At 35.7% G+C, this 25,454-nt stretch overlaps 1 protein-coding gene across 2 annotated transcripts in view; it reads right to left on the bottom strand.

Annotated features, from left to right (window-relative positions):
* The window catches only part of Tgap1l6 (GTPase activating protein testicular GAP1 like 6), a 49,579-nt gene that overhangs the window by 5,382 nt on the left and 18,743 nt on the right, over positions 1 to 25,454 (bottom strand). Inside the window, exons 8-22 of one of the 2 annotated variants that reach the window (XM_063282877.1) lie at positions 23,741 to 23,923; positions 21,397 to 21,575; positions 20,827 to 20,988; positions 19,755 to 19,864; positions 19,188 to 19,377; positions 17,516 to 17,774; positions 16,440 to 16,579; positions 15,031 to 15,189; positions 14,086 to 14,195; positions 12,619 to 12,805; positions 8,268 to 8,505; positions 5,096 to 5,235; positions 3,763 to 3,921; positions 1,978 to 2,087; positions 309 to 495 (exon numbers count right to left, since the gene is read on the bottom strand). In XM_063282877.1, the coding sequence (XP_063138947.1) occupies positions 309 to 495; positions 1,978 to 2,087; positions 3,763 to 3,921; positions 5,096 to 5,235; positions 8,268 to 8,505; positions 12,619 to 12,805; positions 14,086 to 14,195; positions 15,031 to 15,189; positions 16,440 to 16,579; positions 17,516 to 17,774; positions 19,188 to 19,377; positions 19,755 to 19,864; positions 20,827 to 20,988; positions 21,397 to 21,575; positions 23,741 to 23,923 (2,513 nt within the window). The remainder of the gene's footprint in view (positions 1 to 308; positions 496 to 1,977; positions 2,088 to 3,762; positions 3,922 to 5,095; positions 5,236 to 8,267; positions 8,506 to 12,618; positions 12,806 to 14,085; positions 14,196 to 15,030; positions 15,190 to 16,439; positions 16,580 to 17,515; positions 17,775 to 19,187; positions 19,378 to 19,754; positions 19,865 to 20,826; positions 20,989 to 21,396; positions 21,576 to 23,740; positions 23,924 to 25,454) is intronic. The other variant, XM_063282878.1, reaches the window with a different exon arrangement.

Raw genomic sequence — 25,454 nt, 5'->3', positions numbered from 1 at the left:
CCATTCTAAATGCAGCATATGGTTTGCTAAAACATTAATATCTAAAATCAATATCTAAGAAGAAAAAGGAAAAAGAAAAGAAAGGAAGAAATGATTCACTTACTCTAATCTATATCAACAATGTCCCTTCCCAAACTTCCTGAAATATATATATATATATATATATATATATATATATATATATCCACTCTAGAAGAATGCAATCCTAGGGTTTCCTTTTGCAGTTATGATGATATTTATAAAGGGTTCTAAATTCCTGTATCACAATTAGAATTTTGTTTCCATAGGTATAAATCAGATCCCCTTACCTTTCTTGAGACAACTTTCCCAAATAATGAGTCGCTAGAAGTCCAACCCCATAAGACATGTGGAGCAAGGCGGATCGATAGCCTTTTAGTATCCAGCTTATTCATGGGTGAGTCTTTTATTATTACTAATAGACAAATGAGATATTTCAGTAGTATAAAGTTTGGATCTGGTATCTGTTGTAGAAGGCTAAACAATGAAAAGGAGAATTTTATGTTAAATCATCTTAATAGTAATGTTAGTTACCAAAGTAACTACAAAGAAAACACAGAATAAACATTTTGCAGAATAACTCAAGTTTAATCAGAAATCAAAGATGGAAGAATATATAACTAGAGTATTATATAAAATATTTTCTCCAAATGATTTTTCTGTATATAATCATGGGAAACTTTTCTAAAATTATGTATTTCTGTGTACTAGATACCTCGACTGCTAGCTACCTAGAGAAGCCAGAGAAATGTGTCAGGATCCCTGGTATTAAAGTGAATGAAGATTTTTGCAAACCATGTGTGTTCTCTGTATGAAAATATCTAGTGTTATTAAACAGTGTATCATCTTTCCAACCACGATGGGGACACATTTAATACTAATGTATTATTAATCCATGTAACACAATTGTCACAATGTAGAACATAATATCACACTAGTAACACTACACAATGACCCAGTATTAGAAGGAATGAAGATTTTGGCAGACCATGTATGTTCTGTGTATGAAAACATCCAGTGTTATCAAACACTGGTCATCTTTCCAGCCAACATGTTGAACATATCTAATATAGTATGAATATATCTAATATAGTATGAATCCATATAACACTCTGAGACACTCTACATCATAAGGAGGAGTTATCCCACTAGTGACAATATACAATGCCCTGGTATTAGAATGAATGAAGTTTGTTGCAGACCATATGAGTTCTTTGTGTGAAAACATCTAGTATTATTGAATACTAAAACATCTTTCCAGCAACCATAAAGAGAAATTTAATATCTAATGCAGTATGAATCCATGTAACACCCTTCTGACACTCTAGAATATAAGGAGCAGAAAACACTAGGGACCCTACACAATGCAGTTATAAAAGCTTTTTCTACAGACAAGGCAGAGATGCAGGGGTCCTCAATGCTCCTATTAAATATGAAAACTTTCTATGGATTATTGCCCAGGAAAATAATTCAAAGAAGTCAATGATATACCTGACTTAAACTTCTCTAGGTAGTTGTAGTTGAGAAAGAAGAACTCAGTAATAGCTTCATGTTCTAATCAATGACATATATTTAACAAGTGAAATATTCACAATACCATGGCAATAACACTATGAAGCAAGTATTATAGGCACATACTTCTTTTAATATGTCTCACACAGGAACTAAACCAATACTCTAGACTGACAGGCACACAATGTGTAACATAAGCCATCTTCTAAACCATAAGAATATTAAAGGAGAGGACTCCTACGTGGGATTACAGACATGATTCAACCCTCTTTCTAGCTTGAGAAATGCACATGTTTAAAAAGTGATAATACATGCCTGACCTAAGGAAACCTCTTGGCATGGGACATCATTCCTGCTTGGAATCCTGTAAACACAAGCCTGTCTACCTTTACAAAAGCACTGCTTCTGTATTGGTGTAGTTCCCCACGTGCTTAACTGTATCATTACCTTTGAATGGCAATAATTTGTCCAGCCAGAGTTTCTTCTTCTGGGACGGTAAGCCAATTTTCATATAAATTGTAAGTAAGTAGGCTTCCATCTATATTTGTAATAAAGTCCTTTTTTAATGGAAATAAAAAAAAAAGTAATGGTCAATGTACATGTTAGAAAGTACTTGAAAAACTTTTTTGTTTAAATTAGCAGTTTAGACCAGTGATTCTCAACTTGTGTGTCATAATCTTTTGGGGGTCACCTCTCATAGATCTCCCATATCAGATATTCTATCCATTTTTTTTTATAATTGATATCAGTATCAAATTTTAATTAGAAACAGCAACAAAATCATGTACTGGTTAGGCATAAACAAATCAAGAGGAAATATATAAGTGTTATGGGAGTAGGATGGCTGAGAATCACTCGTTGAGACCCTACTTCCACAAAAGTTTCCCATACTTTATTCTCCCCAGAATCTTGGCTCAAAAGTGGATCCTGTATGCAGGATCTTGTGTTTTCTTACCTACGACTAGAATCAAAGAATCAGAGTCCTAGTTGCTATAGCAATGAAATAAACCTACTGTCCTTTCAAATTGCCTCTCCTGGCTTCTAGTCCACACATCTACTTGCAATCATAGATCTACACTCCCCTTCCCAGTCCACTGCTCTCACTGCCTTGAAGGAAGTCAGCTCCCATGTGGAACATCCAGTCAGCAGCCTATCATAACTGCCATCTGATGGGCTCCATCCAGCATCTGACTGAAATAGGGTATGAGGAGCCGCAACCAATCATTGGATCTTATGGATCAATCAGGGACTTGTATGGAAGAAATGGGGAAAGGATTCCATGCCATGCCATGAATGAGATAGGAACTCCATAAGAATAGATAAAGATTGAAAAATCCCAGGTGTTCTTGTACCTGTAAATTACTTTGAATGCACCTGGCTACATTCAGTCACTGATCTTAATTTTCTACCCATGATTTGATCCCAAGTTTCTGACAATGAGAACCAGAGACACTTGTCAATCTGAAGGGCCAAGGAGCAATCATTCTGTACCTTTGCCTAATGTTATTAAGCATGGTTAATCCCAGAGCATTATCTTTTCCTTTGATGTCTGGGCCATAGCTAAACAATCTTCTGAAATGTAAACTCAGATCATGGCCCAAACAAAAATAAAACAATGATATTTGCTCTAGATTCACTGCAGCTCACTGGCAAGTTAAGAGTGTAGACAAGTTAAATGTCGGTTAGGCTAATTCTTGACTATTTGACATGGAAGTAGAATGTCAACATCTGGCAAAAGTGAAAGTGCTTGTGTTTTTTTTGATTGAGAAGGAAAACAACTTCATGTATCTACTGGACATGGGGCAATATCCAAATTCTTTATCCTTTTGTATGTCAGTGGTGGACTAGCTATTTTGAACTGTTAATTGGGAGTGATATGTCTTGGTATCACTTAAAATATGTATATTGTAAAACACCCTTTAATCACTATTATTACTTGTTCAGCTATTACATCACATGGTATGGTTAGAGGTGAAATCAGTTTGAACATTTATAACGCCAAACTAAACCCCCTTTGATATACGAGGAAGTTCACTCTCAACAGAAGCTGTTCACCGGGGTCTTTGTGATGAATCTATGGGTTTCTCAGACTTTTAACTGCCATGCCTCTTACCAGGAGATCATGTGTCCACAGTTCCAGGAAAAGTCATTTTCATGTAAACTCTAGGACAGAAAGCATGTATGCATCTCTAGTGGGATGTGTAATGTTGGAGATGTAAAACCCTTCCCTACCTTTAAGACTGAAGCTACAACCAGCACACATTCGTCATTCCAGTTGATAGGTTGTTCTGTGTCAATCTTGTCCCTCAGGGAACACTGGGAATTTTCAGATATAGTTCTGAATAATTGATCAGAACTTTGTCCTTTTGCTGCAATTATAGATATCATGTCCTGTGTGGGATAATGATAAGTTTGTATTATTAGATATCCACACTTCTGAATCCAAATAAGTCATTTATTGTGAACCTGAGTTATGGTAGTTTTGGATAAAGAGTTATAACTGAGACATTGAACCTATTCTTTTCTACCAAATTGAAACACCATGGTTTAGACTTTGTTCCCCAAAGCATTTGGTGAGTGGTCCTCTATTACATTTTGCTTCCTTCTATTAATATATTTGTCAAGCATTCCATCCTAAGTAACTATATGGGTATTTCCTTTTCAGAGTTCAAATTACTATTTTACTTCTGTCTGTCATTGCCTCTATTATGAATCCTATGTTTGCATTTTTAAGAAAGATTTTTTCACCATATTTCTGAGATTTTATTTCCTTTTTCTGTGACTTCTTATTTTTCAACATGTCTCCAGTGATGCCACATTGAAGAACCCAAGTATGTGTCAACCATTCTTCCATAATTTTACTCTGTACACATGACTACCTTATAGAGATTTGTTCCATGTAGTGTCTATTTTCAATTGACTACATGATCAAAAACATGGTTACCAGAAAATTCTGTTATTTAATACTTCAGAAATGGGCAGTGATCCTCATGTGTCAGACAAGATAAATTTATTAACATGAAGCATAAATTCCTAGCACAATTATACTGCTAAAGTACATGCTGGAGTATAAATATTTATTTCCTAAGAAGTTTACTAACTCATTTTAAATGGGTTAAGCCATATTAGTGTACATTTATACATAGTCCACTAGGATAAAAGAAGTTAATAGATAGCAAAACCAAAGTGTATATCTAATTCCTTCATAACGTAAAGGTCTATAGATATTTTTCTTATATAAGATTGAGTAATCTCAGAGGCAATGATATTAAGGAGATTACAGAGTAATATGGAGTCATAAAGAAACTGAATGACTTTACAGTTGGGTAATCTGCAGGACACTTCCATAGTCCCATTTCCTTCAACGGGCTTTTAGGTTTGTTTCTTTGATACAGCCAGTGTGAAATGGGAATACTTTTTCTTTCAATTATGTGATTTGAACCTCAGTGCAACTTATTTCCATTTTAAAATGATCTTACCCTCATGGATAAGGTGTCTAAACATTCATTTTGATTGAATAACTTACTTAGAAGAAAGGTGCAGGAGAAACCAAAATGATACTCACTAGTATTGAAGTAGGCAGCTTATTGTCTTCAAAAATACTTGTAAGAGGTTGGCCAAACAAACTTTTCTTCCTAGGTCGTAGTCGATTTGGAGACAGTACTGAGGGAATGGTAGATACATCGTGTTCATGTTTCTCTGAACCTAAGAAAGAAGGGAAATCATTGTTGTAACTGAACTCACTTACCCTTGCAAATCCTTTTCATTTTATAGCCCCCAATTCAGAAAGAGATACCTGTTAAAGTACTAGAAGCAGAGAAGCCATCAAGTAGACACAGAATAATCAAAGACTAACTGAATAAAGAAATAAAAATACAAAAAGCTATGATGGAACAGACCAAGTCACACATAAAGCTGACCACATTTGACTAACAACTGAATTTTCAATGGATATTCTAAAATATGTGTGGGCCTGCACCAACATTCAACATGTTGTCAAAGAATGCAGATAATAGCTTAGAGTTTATTACTGAGCAAAAGTATCATTCATATCAACAAAAGAGGAGAAACTTTCCATAGTATAGTCACCATGAAGACATTTCTCATCAGCAGTCTTGGTCTACAAAAGGGAAACAGCATTCTGAATTTAAGGTCTCTATACTCAAGAAGAGAGAAATGATAAATAACCCTGTAGTCATTCAACAACAGAGGGGGAAAAACTATATGGCAACAACAAAATAACAAAGACCCCTAAATAAATGAAAGCATTAACTGTCTCACAGCAGTAATATACAGACTATGATATCAGTTTGTGTAAGAAAACAGGTTCCATCTTTTGCCTTTAAGCAAAAAAATTCACTTCTTTCAGATACAATTGCATATGCTTGCTTAGGATGCAATTCCCTATATTTCTCTCTGTAGTTTCCGGGTCCCATTCAGTTTTTCATGTTCATTGGTGTCGTCTTTGTTCAGGTAATGTTTTGGAAGTCATGTTGGGGAGACTTTATGGGTGAGGTCAAGGGAACATGGCAGAGGACTGGGAGGAAAGTAGGTAAAACAATCAGTTCTGTAATATTGTTTCTCCTACTAACATCAAAACCTTATAAATTTTATCAAGCTTTAAAAGGATAGAATCAAAATGGTCTTCGAATCAAAAGTCTTTTATATCTTGCTTAAAATTTCCTCAAGTAACTTAATACTTTTGAAATTTACTGTGAATGATGGTGATTCATTGATTTACCTCTCAGTTAGTTTGTGATTTTTACAAGGAGTATTCACCTTGCGTGTTAGTTTTGTGTGTCACTATTTGTTGAGTTTACAAGTTAAATGAGTATTCTTATGGAATATTACTCACTTATGTTTACTACCATATAATGTTCAATAAGAGATACTTTGACTCCTTCATTTCTTATGTGTATCTGTTGGCCTCCCTCGATTGTTATAGTTTCCTACTTATTTACAAATGTATGAAACAGAGGACATTGAGCATGATCAAAGATGAGCACAACAAACCACTGGTTGCATAATAGTTGATAAGTTACTAGATGGGGGGCAGCATACACTAAGGAAATTCTGGGTGATAGAATCATTGTCCTTGTAGAAAGAAGGCCATCACTGCTAAATGTTCTTCATTTAACTAAGTATGAAAAGCATTCTTATTACCTGAAATTTCAACTTTTAACATTTCAGAATATAATCATTTAAGGCTAATTGCAGATGTGGAAAAAAGAAAACAAAAGCAGTCAAAAATGAAGGAATTTTATATTTACATTTCATTTATTTTATTATACTAGGAAAATGAATTAATCTTGTCATAGAGGACTGAAATTGTCTAACTTGGACAAGTCAAAGACCTGTATGAATGATCCTAAAGAGAAATATCAAGACATACAATGTTGAACTACAAAGAGGTACTTAGGAACAACACTTTTTTTGAGAAACAAACGACACAGAATTATGTTCAATTCTGTAGTAAAGAAAATACATTAAAGTCTAATTCAAGAACAGTTATTTTGAACTGAGCTTTTAGTGACGCTTAATGCACCTATTCTGATATCTTGCCACATGTTTACTTCATCCTTTATCTGGGTTAGAGTTGGTTACAACTATCAGTTGCTTCCCTAACATGCCAATCTGCATACTGTTTCTTTTAACTTCCATCCTTGACTTAAAGCTAGAAGTTTCTAAGATTTATGGAGATAGAATGACTTTTGAGACATCCCTGAACGATTCATTTGCCACTGGGACTCAAGACCGGAACCTTGACAGAAATATAAGGGCTACCTAAAGCATCCATATTTTGGAGAAAGTCACATTAAATACTTTAACAATTGGAAGAATTTTTCTCAAAAATATTGAAATCATGGCCGGGGTTAGAAATCCAGTCAGATTTGTGTAGCTAGTCTCTTAATACACTTTAAATTTTATCACATTAATTTACTAATTCTGCCATGTTCTTTATAGTGCTCTAAATATTAATCTTATCTCCTCAAATAAGTGGGGCCATCATCCCTCATCAAAGAAGCCTTTTTATCCCGAAGATGGAGAGCATTCCAGAAAACAAAAACTGGACACAATGAAGAGATAAGTGCATTGTGGAAAACCCAGTACCAGTAAACGCTTTATAGCTCAGGGAACATTGTAGAAGGGAGGTTACAAATACTGTAAGAGACAGCCTTCTTGAACGTCTGTTTTGACATAGCCTCTTATAAAAATAGGTGCAAAACCACAATAATAACAATATCAATGGTGTATTAGGGCAATGGTCAAAATTTCATATATCAAAAGTTATAGGCAGCTAATGATGACTGAAAGAATATTAATTTGCCAGAAATGGTCTTCATGTGTATTGACTACTACACACTGTACACCATGGAAACCATATTCACAAAACAGAACAAAGTGGACTCAATAATAATTTCATATACAAGAAATCTATTACTTAAGGTCCATGGGAAGAAAGGGAGGAATATAGGAGACAATATTGTAGGATTTTCTAAATAAACCGTGTGTCATTCATACTTGTATGTATCCAGATATATGTAAATAAATGTGTATGTACATATATATACATATTTAGGTATAGATGAATATATTTAATTAAAGTGTGTTCAAAAAAGTTTTCTCATACTCTATAATCATTATGCAACCCAAAGCTGCTCTGATATTTACAAATTTATGAAATTATGGAATGATATAATTCCCTTCATTTGATGACTGAATAAATCTTGTCTTACCTGTAGGAAATTCTTCCTGCAGAGCAGCATTTGAAATATTTACTTTTTCATCATTACTGCAGGTTGTCCCATTGGGGCCAACTATGACTTTTTTCATAATAGGAGATTTGCCCTTAGAGAAGATTAAATCTATATACATCTTTAGATCATCAGACCTTTCGTCAATATGTTTAGAAAATAGATTATCATTTCCAAATATTTCAAGGTAGTGGTCAATCATCATTTTTATAACAGATATCTGTAAACCAAAAGGCAAAAACAAGATTGTCATTTTACATAGATTACAAAATTGAAATTTAAAAATGAAATCCAAATCTATGAGGAAAACACTTGCCACAAACAGAGAGGAACCCATATAATGAAGTCTCTGAAATGAAGACACTTATTTCTTTGCCTTTTACTAAAATTTTTATAATGTCATACATATTTCAAATTATAGAAGAACTACTAAACCAAAGCAACTTTTAAGACCTGAAATGCTGCCAAAACCTGTGAGTGAATCAAATTAAGGACTGTTAGTTATTTTTCTGTGTGTGAGTGGGGGGATTAGGTAGTTTTATTGAGATGTTTTGAATGGGATGCCCCTCTAGTTCTATGCATTACAATACCCTATTTTTGACAGCTTCCTGGTGCCTTGGACTTCCTGGTGGAAGGATGCCATTGTTTAGAATTTGTAGTTACAAAAGCTGGTGCCCATTTTCAATGTACATTCTCTGCTTCATGTTTATTTCCCAAGATAAGAGCCATCAGGTCTCAACTTCCTGTTTCCTTGTCTTTCATTTCTGCAGCCATGACACTGAGGGACTGCCCTCCCTCTACATCTTTAAGTGCCAAGTAAACAATTACTTCAATAATTTGCCTTGGTCACGTTGTTTAATTTTTATTGGTTATTTTATTAATTTACATTTCAAATGTTATCTCCCCTCCTAGTTTCCCCTCTGCAATCTCTATCTCCAGCACCTGCTCCTTTGAGTGCTACCTCAAGTGCCTCAACCCCCTAACCTTCCCCTACTCTGGGTCATCAAGACACCACAGGACTATGAGGCTCCCCTCCTAGTGATGACCAATAAGGCACTCCTCTGCTACATATCGAGCTGGAGACATATTTCCCTATTGTGCATTCCTTGGTTGGTGTTTTAGCTCCTGGTGTTTTATTAAGGACAAAGAAAGGTGACTGAGAGAAGAAGTGGATGAGAAGAGGGAGTCTTAACTAGAAAATTCCTCCATCAGATTGACCTATTGTATAAGGAAGTCTAAGGTATATTGTCCTGACTAATGTTGGAACTTTTAGGGCCGAGATCTCCGGGATGGTGTCATGCTTGAGTTATTAGCCAGTAAAACAAAAATATGAGACACAAGGCAGGCAACAGAACTCCTACTAGGCTTCTGCTTCAGTTTTTGCCTCCAGGCTTCATTTTGATCCCTGATATTTCCCAGTATTTAACTGGTAACTGTAAGTATATCATGGAGTGTAATCTGTCTTGCATAAGTTCCTTTTCATCAGTGTTTTGTCACAGCAATAGTAGTAAATTATGACACTTCCTAAATTGAACAACATGGATAAGTTTCTTTTCTTCTCAGATGATGGCTGAGATTAAGTCAACTCTACTGATGCCATGTGTTTCTTCCCAGGATGCACCTAAGTTTGTGTTTGAGCAGTCCTGCACACGATAGGAAAGAAATGTTTCTTAGGAAAATCACAGTCAGAAGATTGTCTAATTTTATGTGCAGATGGTACAAATAGTTTTGTTTCTTTGTTTTACATACTTAACCATGTAAGGAACATACTTGAAAGGAATTTCCATAAAGGAGGAATAATTAATAGATATTAAGAGTGAAAAAATGTATTTATTGCTTCATTTGGACTGAACATGCAGTTTGATATAGGCTTGGATTTTAGGTTTCCAGTAGCTTGGTAATTAGAATTTAACTAAAAATGCTATGTTTCTAGTCCAAGCCCAGTTGAGTCCTGGGCCAGAATCTATTTCAAGCTGTCCCTTGGGCTATCCTCCTCCATCGTGAGTTATATCACTATATCTTCTTTCTTGTGGACCTAATACCTGGAAAATACTAGTTAAAAATATAGGGACTGAACCACTACCCAATCACTATAGATGGACTGACCCAGGGCTCTAAGTGCCTCTATAGCAGAGAATATCCTTTTTGGGGCACCAGTGGAAGGGGAAGCCTTTGGTCCTGCCCTTAATGTTGGGGTGGGGTGCTATAATGTAAGTGGATAGAGGGGGAACACCTGGATGGGGGATCTGTAAGGATGGGAGATTATGGACATGAAACCAGGAAGGAAGTAACATTTGAAATGTAAATAAAGAAATATTTCTAATTAAAAAATGAAGAAAATTTCAAAAATAAAAAGACAGAAAGCATCTTCAATAAATGGTGCTGGTTTAACTGGCTATGTGTACATAGAAAAGTTAAAATAAACCCATGAAATAAAATAAAATAAAATAAAACATACTTGCTTTTTGTCATTTTTTACATTTTCTTTCCCTTTTATCCTTTTCAAAATATATGTCCTTTATTGATTCTTTAAAAATTTACAATCATGCTACCAAGTAACTCATTTCATTTATCAATCCTTCCATGTATATCTTGGAAATAATCCCCTCTCCCAAAATTTCAAAAAATAAATTAAATAAAATTTAAATTAAAATTTAAAAAGTCAAACTAAAATTAAACATTTGTAAAAATGGACTGTGTGAGATGTACAGTGCCATACTGTGTCACACATTATACACTTTTGTCCAAACAGATTGCTTGTAAATGTACATCAAAATAGGTCACTGGTCTGATGTTGCTGCACCATCAATACTAGAACCTCCCGAAGATGCATCTCCTTCTCTATCCTAGTACCTTGCTATAGCCTTTAATCATTGTGATCCTTCAGCTTTGCATCTGCCGGGTCTCCCCCTTCATATGCTCCAGCCCAGGATCTAGGCCTCCTACATATATGCAGCAGACGTGCAGCTTGATCTTCAGGTAGGTCTCCTAACAATAGGTGTATGGGCTGGATCTGACTCTAAAATCTACTACTCCATATTTGTTTTTTTTCCATCCTTCTTGATTAGGTTATTTCTTATTTACATTTCGATTATTATTCCCTTTCCCTGTTTCCTGGCCAACATCAACCTAACCCCTGCCCCTCCCCTTCTTTATAGGTGTTCCCCTCCCCATCTTCCTGCCATTACTGCCCTCCCCCAAACATTCACATTCACTGGGGGTTCAGTCTTGGCAGGACCAAGGGCTTCCCCTTCCAGTGGTGCTCTTACTAGGCTATTTATTGCTAACTATTAGGTTGGAGCCCAGGGTCAGTCCATGTATAGTGTTTGGAGGGTGGCTTAGTCCCTGGAAGCTCTGGTTTGTTTTGTATTGTTGTTCATATGGGTTCTCGAGCCCCTTCAAGCTCTTTTAGTCCTTTCTCTGATTCCTGGGCTGCGCTGTATGACTTCAGTGGGAGGAGGTGGACTTATTCCTGTTGTGAATTGATGTATGAGAGTGAATTGGTGTCCATGGAAGGTCTATACTACTGAGGTAAAAAAGAATGGAGGGAAAAAAACAGGTTGTGAAGATGGGACTTGGAGGAAGAGACCCCATTTAGGATATAGAGTAAATAAATTAGGGAAAACTGTTAATGTATATGTGTTTATAAGATAATTAATAGCTATGGTAAACCTGAGGAACATAAAATTTGTCCTGTAATAGGTTAGTGTGAAAATAATGGAAAGTATACAAAATAACATACACCAATGATTCATCATTACATATGTATGTACTATATATGTACATACACATACACATACACTTATACATAAACATACACATACACATATACAAATAATGTACACGTGCAAGTACAATTACATGGATATGTACACACAGACACACACACATATTTAATGATATAAAGATGTGAATATTTAGTAATATAATGGTCTCCCTACAATGAAACACAAGTATAAACTTAGGGCTACAGTGGATAAAAAGCAATCAGGTTTCTATATGATCAGGAATTTTGTAAACTTCAATTTAAACTTCCTGGACTACTATTATACGTGCAGATTGCTGTTGGCTACAACATCAATATCTAAAATCAGTATCTAAAAGGAAAGAAGGAGAAGACAAAAGAAAGACAGAAATGACTCAACTTCTTTAATCTACATTAACTATCTCCCTTCCCAAATCTTCCTAAAAGAGATCAATACTTATTTCCTTCCACTCCAGAACAATGCAGTCCTAGTGTTTCCTTTTGCAGAAATGAACTTTCCAAAGTATTCCCAATTACAGGATAATTATTCTAACTTTGTTCCCAAAGGCGAAAGTCAGACCCCCTTACCTTTCTTGAGGCAGAATCCCCATATAGTGCGTCACTTGCAGGCTGACCACATAGCACAGACAGAGCTATGCGGAGAGATAATGTGTGAGAGTCTAAATTATTCATCGAAGAGTCACTTATCATTACTAATACACAAATGACATATTGTAGAAGAAGGAAGTTTTGTTCGGGCATCTGACGTGTAAGTCTAAACAAAGAAAAGGAGAAGTTTATGCTAGATCATCTTAAAAGTAATGTAAGTTACAAATCTAACCACAAAGAAAAAACAAGATAAATGCTTTGTAGACCAACTCATAGCATGATCAGAATTCAAAACAAGTAAGAATATATAGATAGAGTATTACATAAAATATTTTCTGCAACTCACTTTTCTTCAGAGAATCATGGGAAATATTTTTAAAATTCTTTATGAATTTCTGTGTACGATGTATGAGTGGTACCCTACAGAAGCCAGAGAAAGGTTCCTGGATCACTAGTATCAGAATGAATGAAGATTGTTGGAAACCATATATGTTTTGTGTATGAAAACATCCAGTGTAATTATCAGCGATCCACCTTTCCAGGCACCACGGGGACATATTTAATATCTAATGTATTATGAATCCATGTAACACTCTTGTGACACTGTAGAACTTAAGGAACAGAAATCACTAGTGAATCCACAAAATGCCCTGGTATGAGAATGAATGAAGGTTGTTGCAGACCATGTGTGTTCTGTTCATGAAAACATCCATTGTTATTAAACAGCAACCTATTTATCCAACCACAATGGAGTGGAGACACATTTTATTTCTAATGTAGTATGAATCCACGTAACACTCTTTAGACACTCTCAAACATAAGTAGGAGGAAGGACCCTAGTGACTCTACATGATGCAGTTACAAAAGCTTCTGCTACAGGCAAGGCAAAGATGCAGGGCTCCTGGGTAGGAACGGGAGCACAAAGCTCCTGTTAAATACGAAAACATTCTATGAACTTTCACACAGAAAAATGATTCAAAGTCAAAGTGAGAACTGACTCAGACGTCTCTAGATAGCTATAATTGAGGAAGAAGAATCCAGTAATAGCTTCATATTCTAATCAATGACCTATTTAAAACCATGGTAGTAATATTGGGATGCAAATAACCCACAGGTATTATACACACAAACTTCTTTTAATTTGTCTCACACAGGAACTAAACCAATACTCTAGGCTGACCTGCACAAAATTTCTTACATAGGCTGACTTCTTGGCCATGACAGAAATAAAGGAGAAGACTCCCAGGTGAGTTTACAGACATGATTCAACACACTAGCGTGAGAAATGAACATGTTTAAAAAGTGACAATACCTGTCTGAGCTAAGGAAACCACTTGGCATGAGATATCATGCCAGCTAATAATCCTGTATTCACAAGCCTCTGTACCTTACAAAAGCACTGCTTCTATATTGGTGTAGTTCCTCACGTGCTTACTCTATCATTACCTTTGGATGGCAGTAATTCTTCCAAACAGAGTTCCTTCATCCATGACGGTAAGCCAATCTTCATATAAATCAGAAGTAAGTAAGCTTCCTTTAATGTTACTAATGAAGTCCTTTTTAATGAAATAAAGCAAAAAAGTAATGTTCAATGTAATTTTGTTTAAAACTGGCAGTTTAGACCAGTGATTTTCAACTTGAGTGTCATATCATTTATCTTGTATATAAGAAAATCTATCCATTTTCTTTATTATTCATATCAGTAGCAAAATTTTAATTATGAAGAGAAGTCAAATGAAGTAATGGTTAAGAGTCACAAAACCATCAGGAAATAGATGAGTGTTTCTGGATTAGGAAGGTTGAGAATCACTGGTTGAGGGCTTACTTCCACAAAGATTCCCAAAGTGTCATCTCCCCAAAATCTAAGCTCAAAAGTGGAACCTATGTGCACGATCCTGTGTTTTCTTACCTACAAGTAGAATCAAAGAAGCAGAGTCCTAGTTGCTATAGCAATGAAACAAAATTACCGTCCTTTCAAATTGTCTCTCCTGGATTCTAGTCCACATCTGTATCTGCAACTGCAGTTCTATAATGTACTCCCAAACCCAAAGACCTCTGCCTTGAAAAAGGCAGCTCCTTTGTGGAACATCCAGACAGGGACCTATCTTAACTGCCCTCTCAAAGGCTCCAGCCAGCATCTGACTGAAATAGGATATGAGGAGCCACAGCCAATCATTGGACCTTATGGATGAATCGAGTACTTGTTTGGAAGAAATGGGGGAAGGATTCGATGCCCTGAAGGAGACAGGAACTCCTTAGGGAAAGCTACAGAGGTCATGTGTCAAGGGTCCATAGTTCCAGGAATCAGTCATCACATAATCTCAAGGACAGAAAGCACATATGCATCTGCAGAGGGATGCTTAATGTTGGTGATATGAAAACCTTCCTTACCATTAATACGGATGCTATAACTAGAACGTCTTCTTCCTGCCAGTTTATGTGTTCGTCATTTTCAATCCTGTCCCTCAGGGACCAGTGTGAAATTTCAGATACCGTATTAAATATATGATCAGAATCTTGTCCCTTCTCTGCAATTATGGAAAACATATCCTGTGTGGGATAAGGATAAGCTTGTTATTATTAGAGGTCCACACATCTGAAGAATATTTATGTCATTTATTGTTAACCTGAGCAATGGCAGTTTTGGATATAGAGCTATAAATGAGAAGAATGAAAAAGTCATTGACCTTTTATTGTTTCTGCTAACATACACATTTGCTTCCCTAATCCATTTTTTCCACAATTTGTAACATTACGGTTTTGTTTGGACCTCTGTTTCACCAACCATTTTGGTGAATGGTCCTCCATTACTTTTTGTTTCCTTCTATGCATATCCTTCTCAAGCATGCCATCTTAAGTAATTGTTGGAATAGTTCCCTTTCTGAGATCAAATCACTTTTATTTCCTCTCTGTCCTGGCCTCTATTACGAATCTTAACTTTTGTGTTTTTAAGAAATTTTTTTCACTATACATCTACAACTTTTATTTTCTTTTTTTGTGTTCTCTTATTTTTACCTATGTCTAATGATGCTGTCACATCTAAGAACCCAAGCAATGTCATTCATTCTTCCATAATTTTACTCTGTAAAAATGACTACCATACACAGATTGACCCCATATTTTCTGCATTTTCAATAGATTACATGATTAAAAACATGGTTATCAGAAAATTCTGCTCTAAAATACCTAAGAACTGGGCAGTAATGCTTATGTGTCTGACACGTTCAATTTGTTCACACACAGCTTAAATTTCCAGCATAGCTATAGTGCTAAAATAGATGTTGGACAGTAAATATATATTTCGAAAGAAGTTTAGTAACGAGTTTAAAATAGATTATGGCATATTAGGTGACATTTAAATATACTCTAATAGGATAAAAGATGTTAATACATAGCAAAACTAATCATTTTATAATGTAAAGTAAAAGTCTAGAGATATTTCTAATTATAAAAGAGTGATTAATCTCATAGCAATGATATTAAGGGATTGACTCCAGAGTGACATGGAGTCATAAAGAAACTGGAAAACAGTTGGGTAATCATTGGGGCATTTCTATAGACCCATTTCTTCCAACAAGATGGTGGGTTTGTATCTTGGATGCAAAAACTGTAAAACATGGGAAATCTATTTCTTTTTCTTCTTTTACAATTCTTTTTCATTACATGATTCAAACTTTTGGGGAACTTATTTTACTCGAAACTGATCTTGCTCTCATGGATAAGTTATATAAACATTCATCAGTTTGGTTCAACAACTTAGTGAAAACAAAGGTGCTGTAGAAACCCCAAATGATACTCACAAATATTGGAGTAGGCAGGCTTTTGCCTTCAAAAATTCTCACAAGAGATTTGCCAAACAAACATTTCTTTGGTGCTTGTGGTAGACTAAGCAAAGGTATTGCTTGGTTGGTATATACATTTCCTTCACTTTTCTCTGAATCTAAGAAAGAAGGGAAATCATTGTTTTAACTGAACAGATTTAGCCCTCATTTAGCCTTAGTAGACCCTTTTCAGTGTAAGGCCTGCATGCCTTATGTGATACCACAAACACACAGAAAATAACTAATTAATATTATAACATTTATTATGATCTTGCTTTGTAAATCACTGGATATATAGTTGTATATGTCCCATACTTATGGGATAAACATCAATTTCTTGTGTTTGCATTGAAAGCTATGCATACAAATATTAGAATCAAACAGTCATATAGTACCAGTCTTTTCATCCCCCTGTGTAACACTCTGACTGCCATTGACAACAGTAAATTAATAGCAGTATCTGGATTTCCCAACACAGTTTGACTAAGTACAGTTCTGTTACAGCCCTTGGCTTTCTCCACTGATCTATGAGCTCAAATCTCAGATCGTAGTGTCTATGTCAAACATATGGGTATATTATGCTATATATTCAGATTTTCATAAGAGACTAGCATAGTGCCACATGGCTATATTCCCAGACCTCAGGAAGAAGAGCAAGGAGGAGCATAGTGAATTTGAGGTCATTCTGGTACATAAAGCAAGTTTCATGACAACCAGACCTGTTACATAGAGAAAACCCAATTTGCTATTGAGTTGATATTTTCTTTAAGAATCTATGTTAAGACTCAATTTTTCACTGTAAGTATCATTTACTTACATATCCTTAATTATTTAATCTCATTGCTGGGAGTAACCTCTAACATAAAGTAAGGAACAGTGGAAAGAGGTACTTAAATTAGGAGGCAAATTCTAACAATGGGATAATACCTATAATGCATAGGCAAAATTTTTCTTCACATGCTTCAGGAAATCCTTCATTGCTGTTTGTTACAAATATATTTTCAGTGCTCAATGATTCTACCTTTAAGTTATGGTAGTAGAACAAGTTTACACACCTAGAATGTCTTCACAGGGAAGAGGGGCAGCTGGACTTCCTGGCAGTGCATTATAGTCAGGAGGGCATGTCCTCTCAGTGGGGCAGCTGCTGAGTCCACGATTGGTTTGCTTCACGTTTCTGGTATTTGCTGAAGTGTCAGGGGAACATGAGGACTTTGCTCCGGGAGGATGAGTTAGGGATGTTTCATATGACACTGCAACCACGTCCTCTCCAAAAATTTTTGGAGTGTTTTCGATCATAAATGTTACCAGAGAAATCTGTGGTAAAGGAGGGCAAACACAGAATGTCTCTTTTAGTTTGCCTGGTTGCAAATCACATTTTACTTATTAGTCTTGGAGGCTAAAAATGTGCAGATTAAAATTCGGAGAAAAAGTTAGCTGTTAGAATACAGGGGCTGGCTATGCCAGAAATTTCAAAGATTCTTAGATCTAATGTTCAAGTGTGATCATCACAGTGCAATGTTATATAAGAGGATGATTTCCAGTTTTTACATTGTGATGGCCAGTACGTGATGTGTACTGTACACTGAAATAGTTTTGGTTACATTTGATACACCCATGAGTGAGCATGATTGTAAGGATGCTTATAGAAAGGCAGAACTAAGGAGAAAAATGGCTTCTCAATGCAGGCACCATCTGATGAAAAGTTCCCAAGGGTTGTCTAAAAAGCAAGAGACAGGCAAACCCATCTGAGCCCATCATGTCTCAGTACAGTGCAATGGTAACAGCTGCATCAGTATATCACTGTAAGTCATTTCTTCACATATCCTTAATTAATTACTTAATCTTAAAACAGTGATTACTCAGTTCAGAAGCAATGGTAACATCTTGATCTTATGGTTCATTGTATTGGGAGGTATTTGAAATAAGATTTTCTTGGAGGAAATGGGATAATTATTGATCTTCAATGGCAGCTACTTTGGTACCCTGTCTTTTCCTCCTGACCTTTGATTCTACACAATGTGAGGAATATTATTGTTTCTCAATAGGGCTGTTTTATAATATGAGCCTTAGAGGTCCAATGACAATTGGTCAATTAATAATGAATCAGAAACTCAGATACTTATTAATGAAATGAACCATTTGATCAATATACTATGTAAATTTTGGTGTTTCATTATAGTATTTAAAAGGTGGCTAACATAGAAGAGTATACTCAATCACTTTTCTAAATCAATCATAACCAGCACCCAGAGCGCAAGGGTGTACTTACTAACATTAATCAGGAGTTCTAATGACCTTATCTGATTAAAGCAATCCAAATTGCATTGCCTTTGTTTTGTTGGGGAAACCACCCTGAAAACAAGTAGAATTTCCCACATTCTACACTGATTATATCCGTATTAAGTCTGGTTTGCTGACCCAATCAATACCCAGGATTATTACTTTTTGTATCATTTCACAGCATTTGTTTTCACTGCGTGAGTCTAGGACATTCTAAATGACGACTAAAGACTGAGTCACTGAGCTCAAATACACATTTATGTTTTAGTTAAAATTCACCAATGATTCCTTCCCTGCAGAAGAACACCTTTCAAAGCTGTACTTCCTTTACAAAATGAAACAAAACCAAAACCAAAACAATCACTCACAACAACAGAATAACCTGGATTCTCAGGATAATCCTTTTTTCCTGTCTCATTGTAAAGGCGTATCAAAGTTAGGCGTTACCTTTATGGGAATGTCATTTGTCCCTCCGTTATTGCAGTAACTGGGCATGAATAAGAGACATGGAGCTATCCCAACAGATAGATTGTAAGAAGACATCTCATTAACAGAAGAATTACTTTTTATTTCATATAATATTTGAAAAATTTGCCTCAGAAGCACAGCATTTGCAGATGGCAGTTTATCTAAAAGGCTGAATGTAGAGAAAGTTATTTTTAAACAAGTATACTCGATCTGTAAATATGAATGAAGGGAACAGAGTGATTGTATCATTTGCTGGATGCTCTCAAAATAAAATGGAAGAATTTTTCTTCAAATTATTGCTTGAAATATTTATCCAATTCAGAAAAAAAGACAAATCTAATTGGAATGTGAATGTAAGATAAAAGCTTGGGCCACTGTAACTCACACTTCTCTTTTCAAAGTGTCTTTTGTGTGTGTAAACAAGTGAAACCTTTTGCTGTCTGTCAATGTTTTTAGTAAATATTGCTGTGATATATTATCTCTAATGTGTAAGCAAATACTGCTTCTATTTTGTTGATGTTGTTCACAGAGTTTGCCAACAATTACCTCTGCACTGCAGCTAATTTCTCTTCGTCATCGACTTTTTTGGTTACAGCAATCCACTCATCATACAGTTTTGAAGTCATCAGACTTCCTTCAATGTTTTGTAGAAAGTCCTTAAAAAAGAGCAAAAATATTTTATGGAAGAAATTAATCATGGAAATTATTCAAAATGCATTCAACTGTAAATTTCAAGTTAATTCTAACTTTCTTCACAGCTCCCCAAATTTCCCCTACTTAGAATGTTCCACAGTATATTGGTCCAGTAAGTTTCATCTATTCAAAACAGAAACCAAAGAGTAGATTTTCAGATTTACATGGACTATAGAAAAATCTGTCCTCAGCTCAACATTCCTCTAGTGGACAGCTGAGCCAGCTAGCACATATAAGCAAAAAATATTTCAGTTCAAATACTATTTTACATGATAGAAACATAAATTATGGTAGTAACCACAACAAAGACAACCATAGGAAATACTATCTGATTTCTCAGGAGCAGAAAGCTATGTCTGGTACTTCAAGCAGGGAGGAACGTGTCGTCAGGGTTCTTAGTGAATGCCCTGCCCCCATTTCACTAAACAAGTGTGACTCCTAACTCTATTATTAATATTTTACTAATATTCACAGATAACATAGCCCTTACCCGTCAGAAAATTTCTCTTTGCAATGGTTGGAGACTGTTACTTAAAACTACAGCTATTTAAGGCACAAAGAACAAAATATCCTGTGGCTCTGAGCCCCAATTTATGCATATACATACTAACTCCTCAACTGTGGGCTCCATGCATTGGAAAAGAGTGTCACAAAGACTGTATACCAGAGGACAAGGACATTTGCTTTGACATTGGATCTCCTAGAAATGAAGGGAGGGCTCAGTTTTGATAATCCAACAATAGCATTGCTCAAATAATTTCTGAACAAAACATCATCCATATTATTATGACTAACTGAGGAGACTTAGAGCTTACCATATTTCTCTCATGTGTATCTATTGTCAGTCAATGGAATGCAAAAGGAAGGACACTATTCCCATTCACTCAGGAAGCCTGAGGGTGGATGATGGAAGGACTTTCCCTACCTTAAAGATCCACGACACGACATGCACTGATAGCTTGTTCATGTCCACCTCTTCTTCTGAATCCAATTTGTCTTTTATTGTTTGGCACATTGTTATACTCGGATGTATTATAAAGACACCCTCGGTTGTGGGCCCTTCCCTTTTTAGTAGGGACAGCATGTCCTAGAGGAAGAATGGAAATATCTGTCAGGCTTTCTGCACAACAGAGCACTATTGGCTCCTTGAGAACCAGAACAATGGTGTGCACAGATGCAGTGCAAGTACCTGCATGGACACAGAGTCCCTCAGGCTAGTTTTGTGCCTCAATTTTTTTTGTATATAGCCAACGTTAACATTAATCCTTAAAGTTCGTGCAACATTTCTTTTTATCAAATTTTCCAAAATAGTTAAGGGATTAAATCAAACTTTTCCAATAGATCATCCCTGATAACCCTCTCTCATCTTCTTATTTGAAAGCCAATGATTTGAGACACAAATTTTACTCCACACTGTGATAGAAGTGAAGGAATAGGGATTTAAGAAGCAGGATTTTGACTTAGGAGAGCCAGAGAAGAACCATATGAGACATACCAGAATTGCCAAGGGCAGGTTGCCATCCTTACAAATGGAACTGAGTTCTCTTCCAAACAGTTTTCCTCTATTATTAACTTTTGGGGTGGTGCATACTTGGTCTGGGTGGGGCTCACAGCTCCTGTGCCACCACGATGATGTAGAAGTTCTTTGTTTCTTAAGAGTCTTTTCCTTCATATCTGAACAGGAGTTGAGATCATTACATGGGATAGTATAATTTATAAAGATCTTTTACAAAACTAAATTTAAGTAGAATATGTCCCTATTTTAATAGGTTAATAATTCTGTTGTGTTTATACCTCCTTCTTCTCATATAACCTACACTGTTATTAATCTTACTGATGTCTCTAAGACAGGGTCTAAAGTTCTCTAGGTGCCATTCCCACAAGATGATGCTGTCTAACTCCACAGTTCCTCATGAAATACTAGGTACCTTGGTTGAACAAGCTCCCTGAAATATGTACAGGCTGTTGCTTCAGTAGTCACATCCATTTTAATTGACGCCCTTCCTTTATTCACATTTAAAATTTTTCTGTTTACTTCAAATGTTATGATGAAGTTCTTTCTATCCTTAGTTTTTTGTTCAGTATTTTCAAGAACCATTCTCAAGTTTATATTAGCAGCAGCATGTCCCCCTCATGAGAAAATACATGACTATACATTGTAGTGTAAGAACACAGCTGAAATCCTAGTTTCTTTTTCCCTTCTGAGTTTTCCTTTAGAATATTGGACCATAAAAAAATTTAAAAACGATTTTTAAAACAAATAAATTAAAAGTAAACAAATGAGTCATATAACACAGTATAAAATATTCTTCCTCACTGTAGAACACATTATCTGCCTGGCTATCTAATGTAAAATCAGGAGGGCAGAAATCACAAGTAATATTACATAGACTGACAAAGGTCTCTCAGTGAGTGTGTGTGTGTGTTTGTGTGCGTGTGTGTGTGTGTATGTGTGAGTGTGTGTATATGTATGTGTGTGTAGTTATAGATATATATTATACCAAAACCCATTTCAAAATATTGGACTCAGAACTGTTTCTGTCTAAAAGAACTGCAGGGACAAAAATGGGCGCAGAGACTGAAGGAAAGGCCATACAGAACTTGCCTCAACTTCTGGTCCATCCTATCCATAGACACCAAAACATGATAAGATTGTTGTTACAAAGATATACTTGGAGGCAGGAACCTGACATGGCTGTCCTCTGAGAAGATCTACCAGCCTCTGACTGAGACAGATGCAGATACTTACAGGCAACCATCCAACTTAACCCTGGGTCCCCAACAAAAGAATTAGGGGAAGGAATGAAGGAGGAGAAATGAATAGCAGCCCCATAGGAGGGACAATAGTATTAATTTACTTGACCTCAGCGCTCCCTGATCTTAGATAACAACACGAGAGTACACATTGTCAGTCTGTGGCCCCTGCTACATATGTAGCACATGTATGTCTTGTCTGGCCTCAGTGGGAGGGGATGTCCTTGCTCCTGTGAAAGCTTGAGTACCCAGAGAAGGGAAGGATAGATGGATGAGGTGGGAGTAGGAAGATTGGTGGGGTAGCACCGTTTTAGAGACAAAGGAGCAGAGGGATGAGGTTGGTTATTCTTAGGGGGGCAGTAAGGGAACAACATTTCAAATGTAAATATAATAACTATGAAAAAAAGACAAATTTTAAAAGAAATCAAGTTAGTAAATGGGAGGGTTCCAAGAAAACAGAGTAAGAAGAAAGTATAAAAGTATTCTATCCTTTGCAGAATATTTTTTAAAAAATAAAAATGCCCAGTCTATCAATTTTAGGAATATTGTGACTCTAGATTTAGGTCTAAAGTATATGTTTATATAATTTGAAATGAGATGAGAGACTTGGCTATAAGCCTAAGTTAATTTGTATTTGAAGCCTGCAACAGATTATTTTCAATCCCAAAAATCTACTTTTTCTATGTAGTTTTCATTGCAATAGTTTGTCAAAATGTAGTTCTTAATCACTTTGTGCTCTAATCATAGAAACACTTGAGGGGCAACATATCAGGATCCATGACTTAGGGCCGCAATTCTAATGGGACAAAAATGTGTTCACACAGTGCTTGGTATACCAATTTATGGTGAATATCTGTCTGGAATAAGCGACATGTTCTCCCTATAACCAAGCCTAGTCTTCACATCAGAATTTAGAGTTCTCTTCTTATGGACCTGGAACATATTTTTTAGTTTTTTTTTTTTGTTGTTGTTATTTATTACAGTACCTCTCTCCCAAGCAATGAAATGATAGTATGCTGCGATATTTATTGACAAATTAAAATGGGAACTAAGAAAAGCCACCCTAAAGAAAACAGCGGACTCACTTTTTTGCTGTTGGCTTCTGGCTGAGTTTCTGGGCCTTAAGATGAATTGCCCCTGTGCATCAGAGTTTAGATATTTCATGATCAGCCCAGGTAGGGAAGGGAAAGATGTAAAATGCCTTAAGTCCCGTGAACTGAAGTTCTTTTGAATATTTATCATTATAATGTCATGTGGATACTCATTTCCTATGAGAAAAAAAGAACATGAATTGTAACTGAATATGGGCAAATCTTCTGATACAATTTGTATGCTTTCTATATTTCTCCTCTTCATATTTCTCCTCCTCCTCCTCCTCTTCCCTCTTCTTCTTTGGGATAATGAAGACTGTACACATGAAAACATTAGAACCCTATTCAGATAGTAGAATTAAGTTAGCTGACAACTCTAAAAACAATGAGGAGAAAAATTTCTGTGTGAGACTTTGTTTAGAGAATATAGATCTAACAGTGCAATGTATTAGAGTGACTTTGTTATATTCTGTTCCAACCGTTTGAAGACATGCCTGTTGGAGTATTAATATCAATAATATTTTACATCATAAGAATCCTTATGCACTTGTATAACTTTACATTAAGCAATTTAAATATTTCACACCGCATACATAAAAAAATATGAGCGCTAAATGTCTTCACAAAGATAATAGTCAGAACCTATACTAGCAACTTAAAAGCACAATGAAAAGCCTAGATCAAAAAGGAGAAAGCAAACCAAAGAGAAGCAAACAGCAGGAAAGAATATCAGGTCTGAAATCAATTAGAAATAGAATCCATAAAAGCAAGATCTGTTCTTTGAGAAAATCAACAAGACACATAAACTGAAACTGAATAAAAGTCTCAGAAATAGTATGCAGATTAACAAAATCAGAAATGAAAGGGGAGACAAAACAGAAATTGAGGAAATTAAAAACATCATCAGGTTTTACTACAAAAGACTATACTTGACAAAACTGGAAAATCTGGCCTTAATGGGAGAGCATCTTCAGAGATTTAAGTCACTTGTAGGAAGATCAACTCTATGTGTTAGAGCTTCACAAATTTACCTTTGAAAAGTCCAGCTTTGCAAGCACACTTGGAGATCTCAGATTTTTAATTCTTATTCAAACTTTTCTGATAATTCTATTACCATTATTTATTTGGCAATAATCTAGTGTGGAACTAAAAGAAGGCAACAAACCAAGTCTCTGTGAGTAAGGCAGGCTGTTTCCAGAAATCAGAATATGATCTCACATTCAGTTACAGAGTTACTTGTCATGAGAGATGTGAACTGAATATTTTACATGGATTCAGAGAAATGGCTACATTTATAATATTCATTACGAAACAATCTATATAATTTGGAATAAAGAGAAAAAACTGAAGATATTGCATTTTAGATTTAAACTTGTTTCTGTGTGTAAGACTTTTGCTCATAAATGCCTGTTTACTATGTTGCACTTGGTGATTGTGCAGGTCAGATGTGGGAATTAGATGCCCTGAAACTGGAGTTATAGACGGGTGTGAGCTACCATGTGAGTGATGGAAATCCTTGAGATATCTCTCTAGCTAGGAGGATATTCTGTAATCATCACCAAATTTTTTTTAATTATTTTCTCCAGAAACAAGATGCTTAAAATTTTGTTTTGTTTGCCTTTTCAGGAAAATTCTGTTTTTCAAATAGAAAATCCCAGAAAAATTCCTGTTATTCTCAGACTGTAACTTACGAGATGTTATCTTGAGT

The sequence above is a fragment of the Rattus norvegicus genome, chromosome 2, assembly GCF_036323735.1.
Source record: "Rattus norvegicus strain BN/NHsdMcwi chromosome 2, GRCr8, whole genome shotgun sequence".
Lineage (NCBI taxonomy): Eukaryota > Metazoa > Chordata > Mammalia > Rodentia > Muridae > Rattus > Rattus norvegicus.
This window is presented reverse-complemented; position numbering and strand designations above follow the sequence as displayed.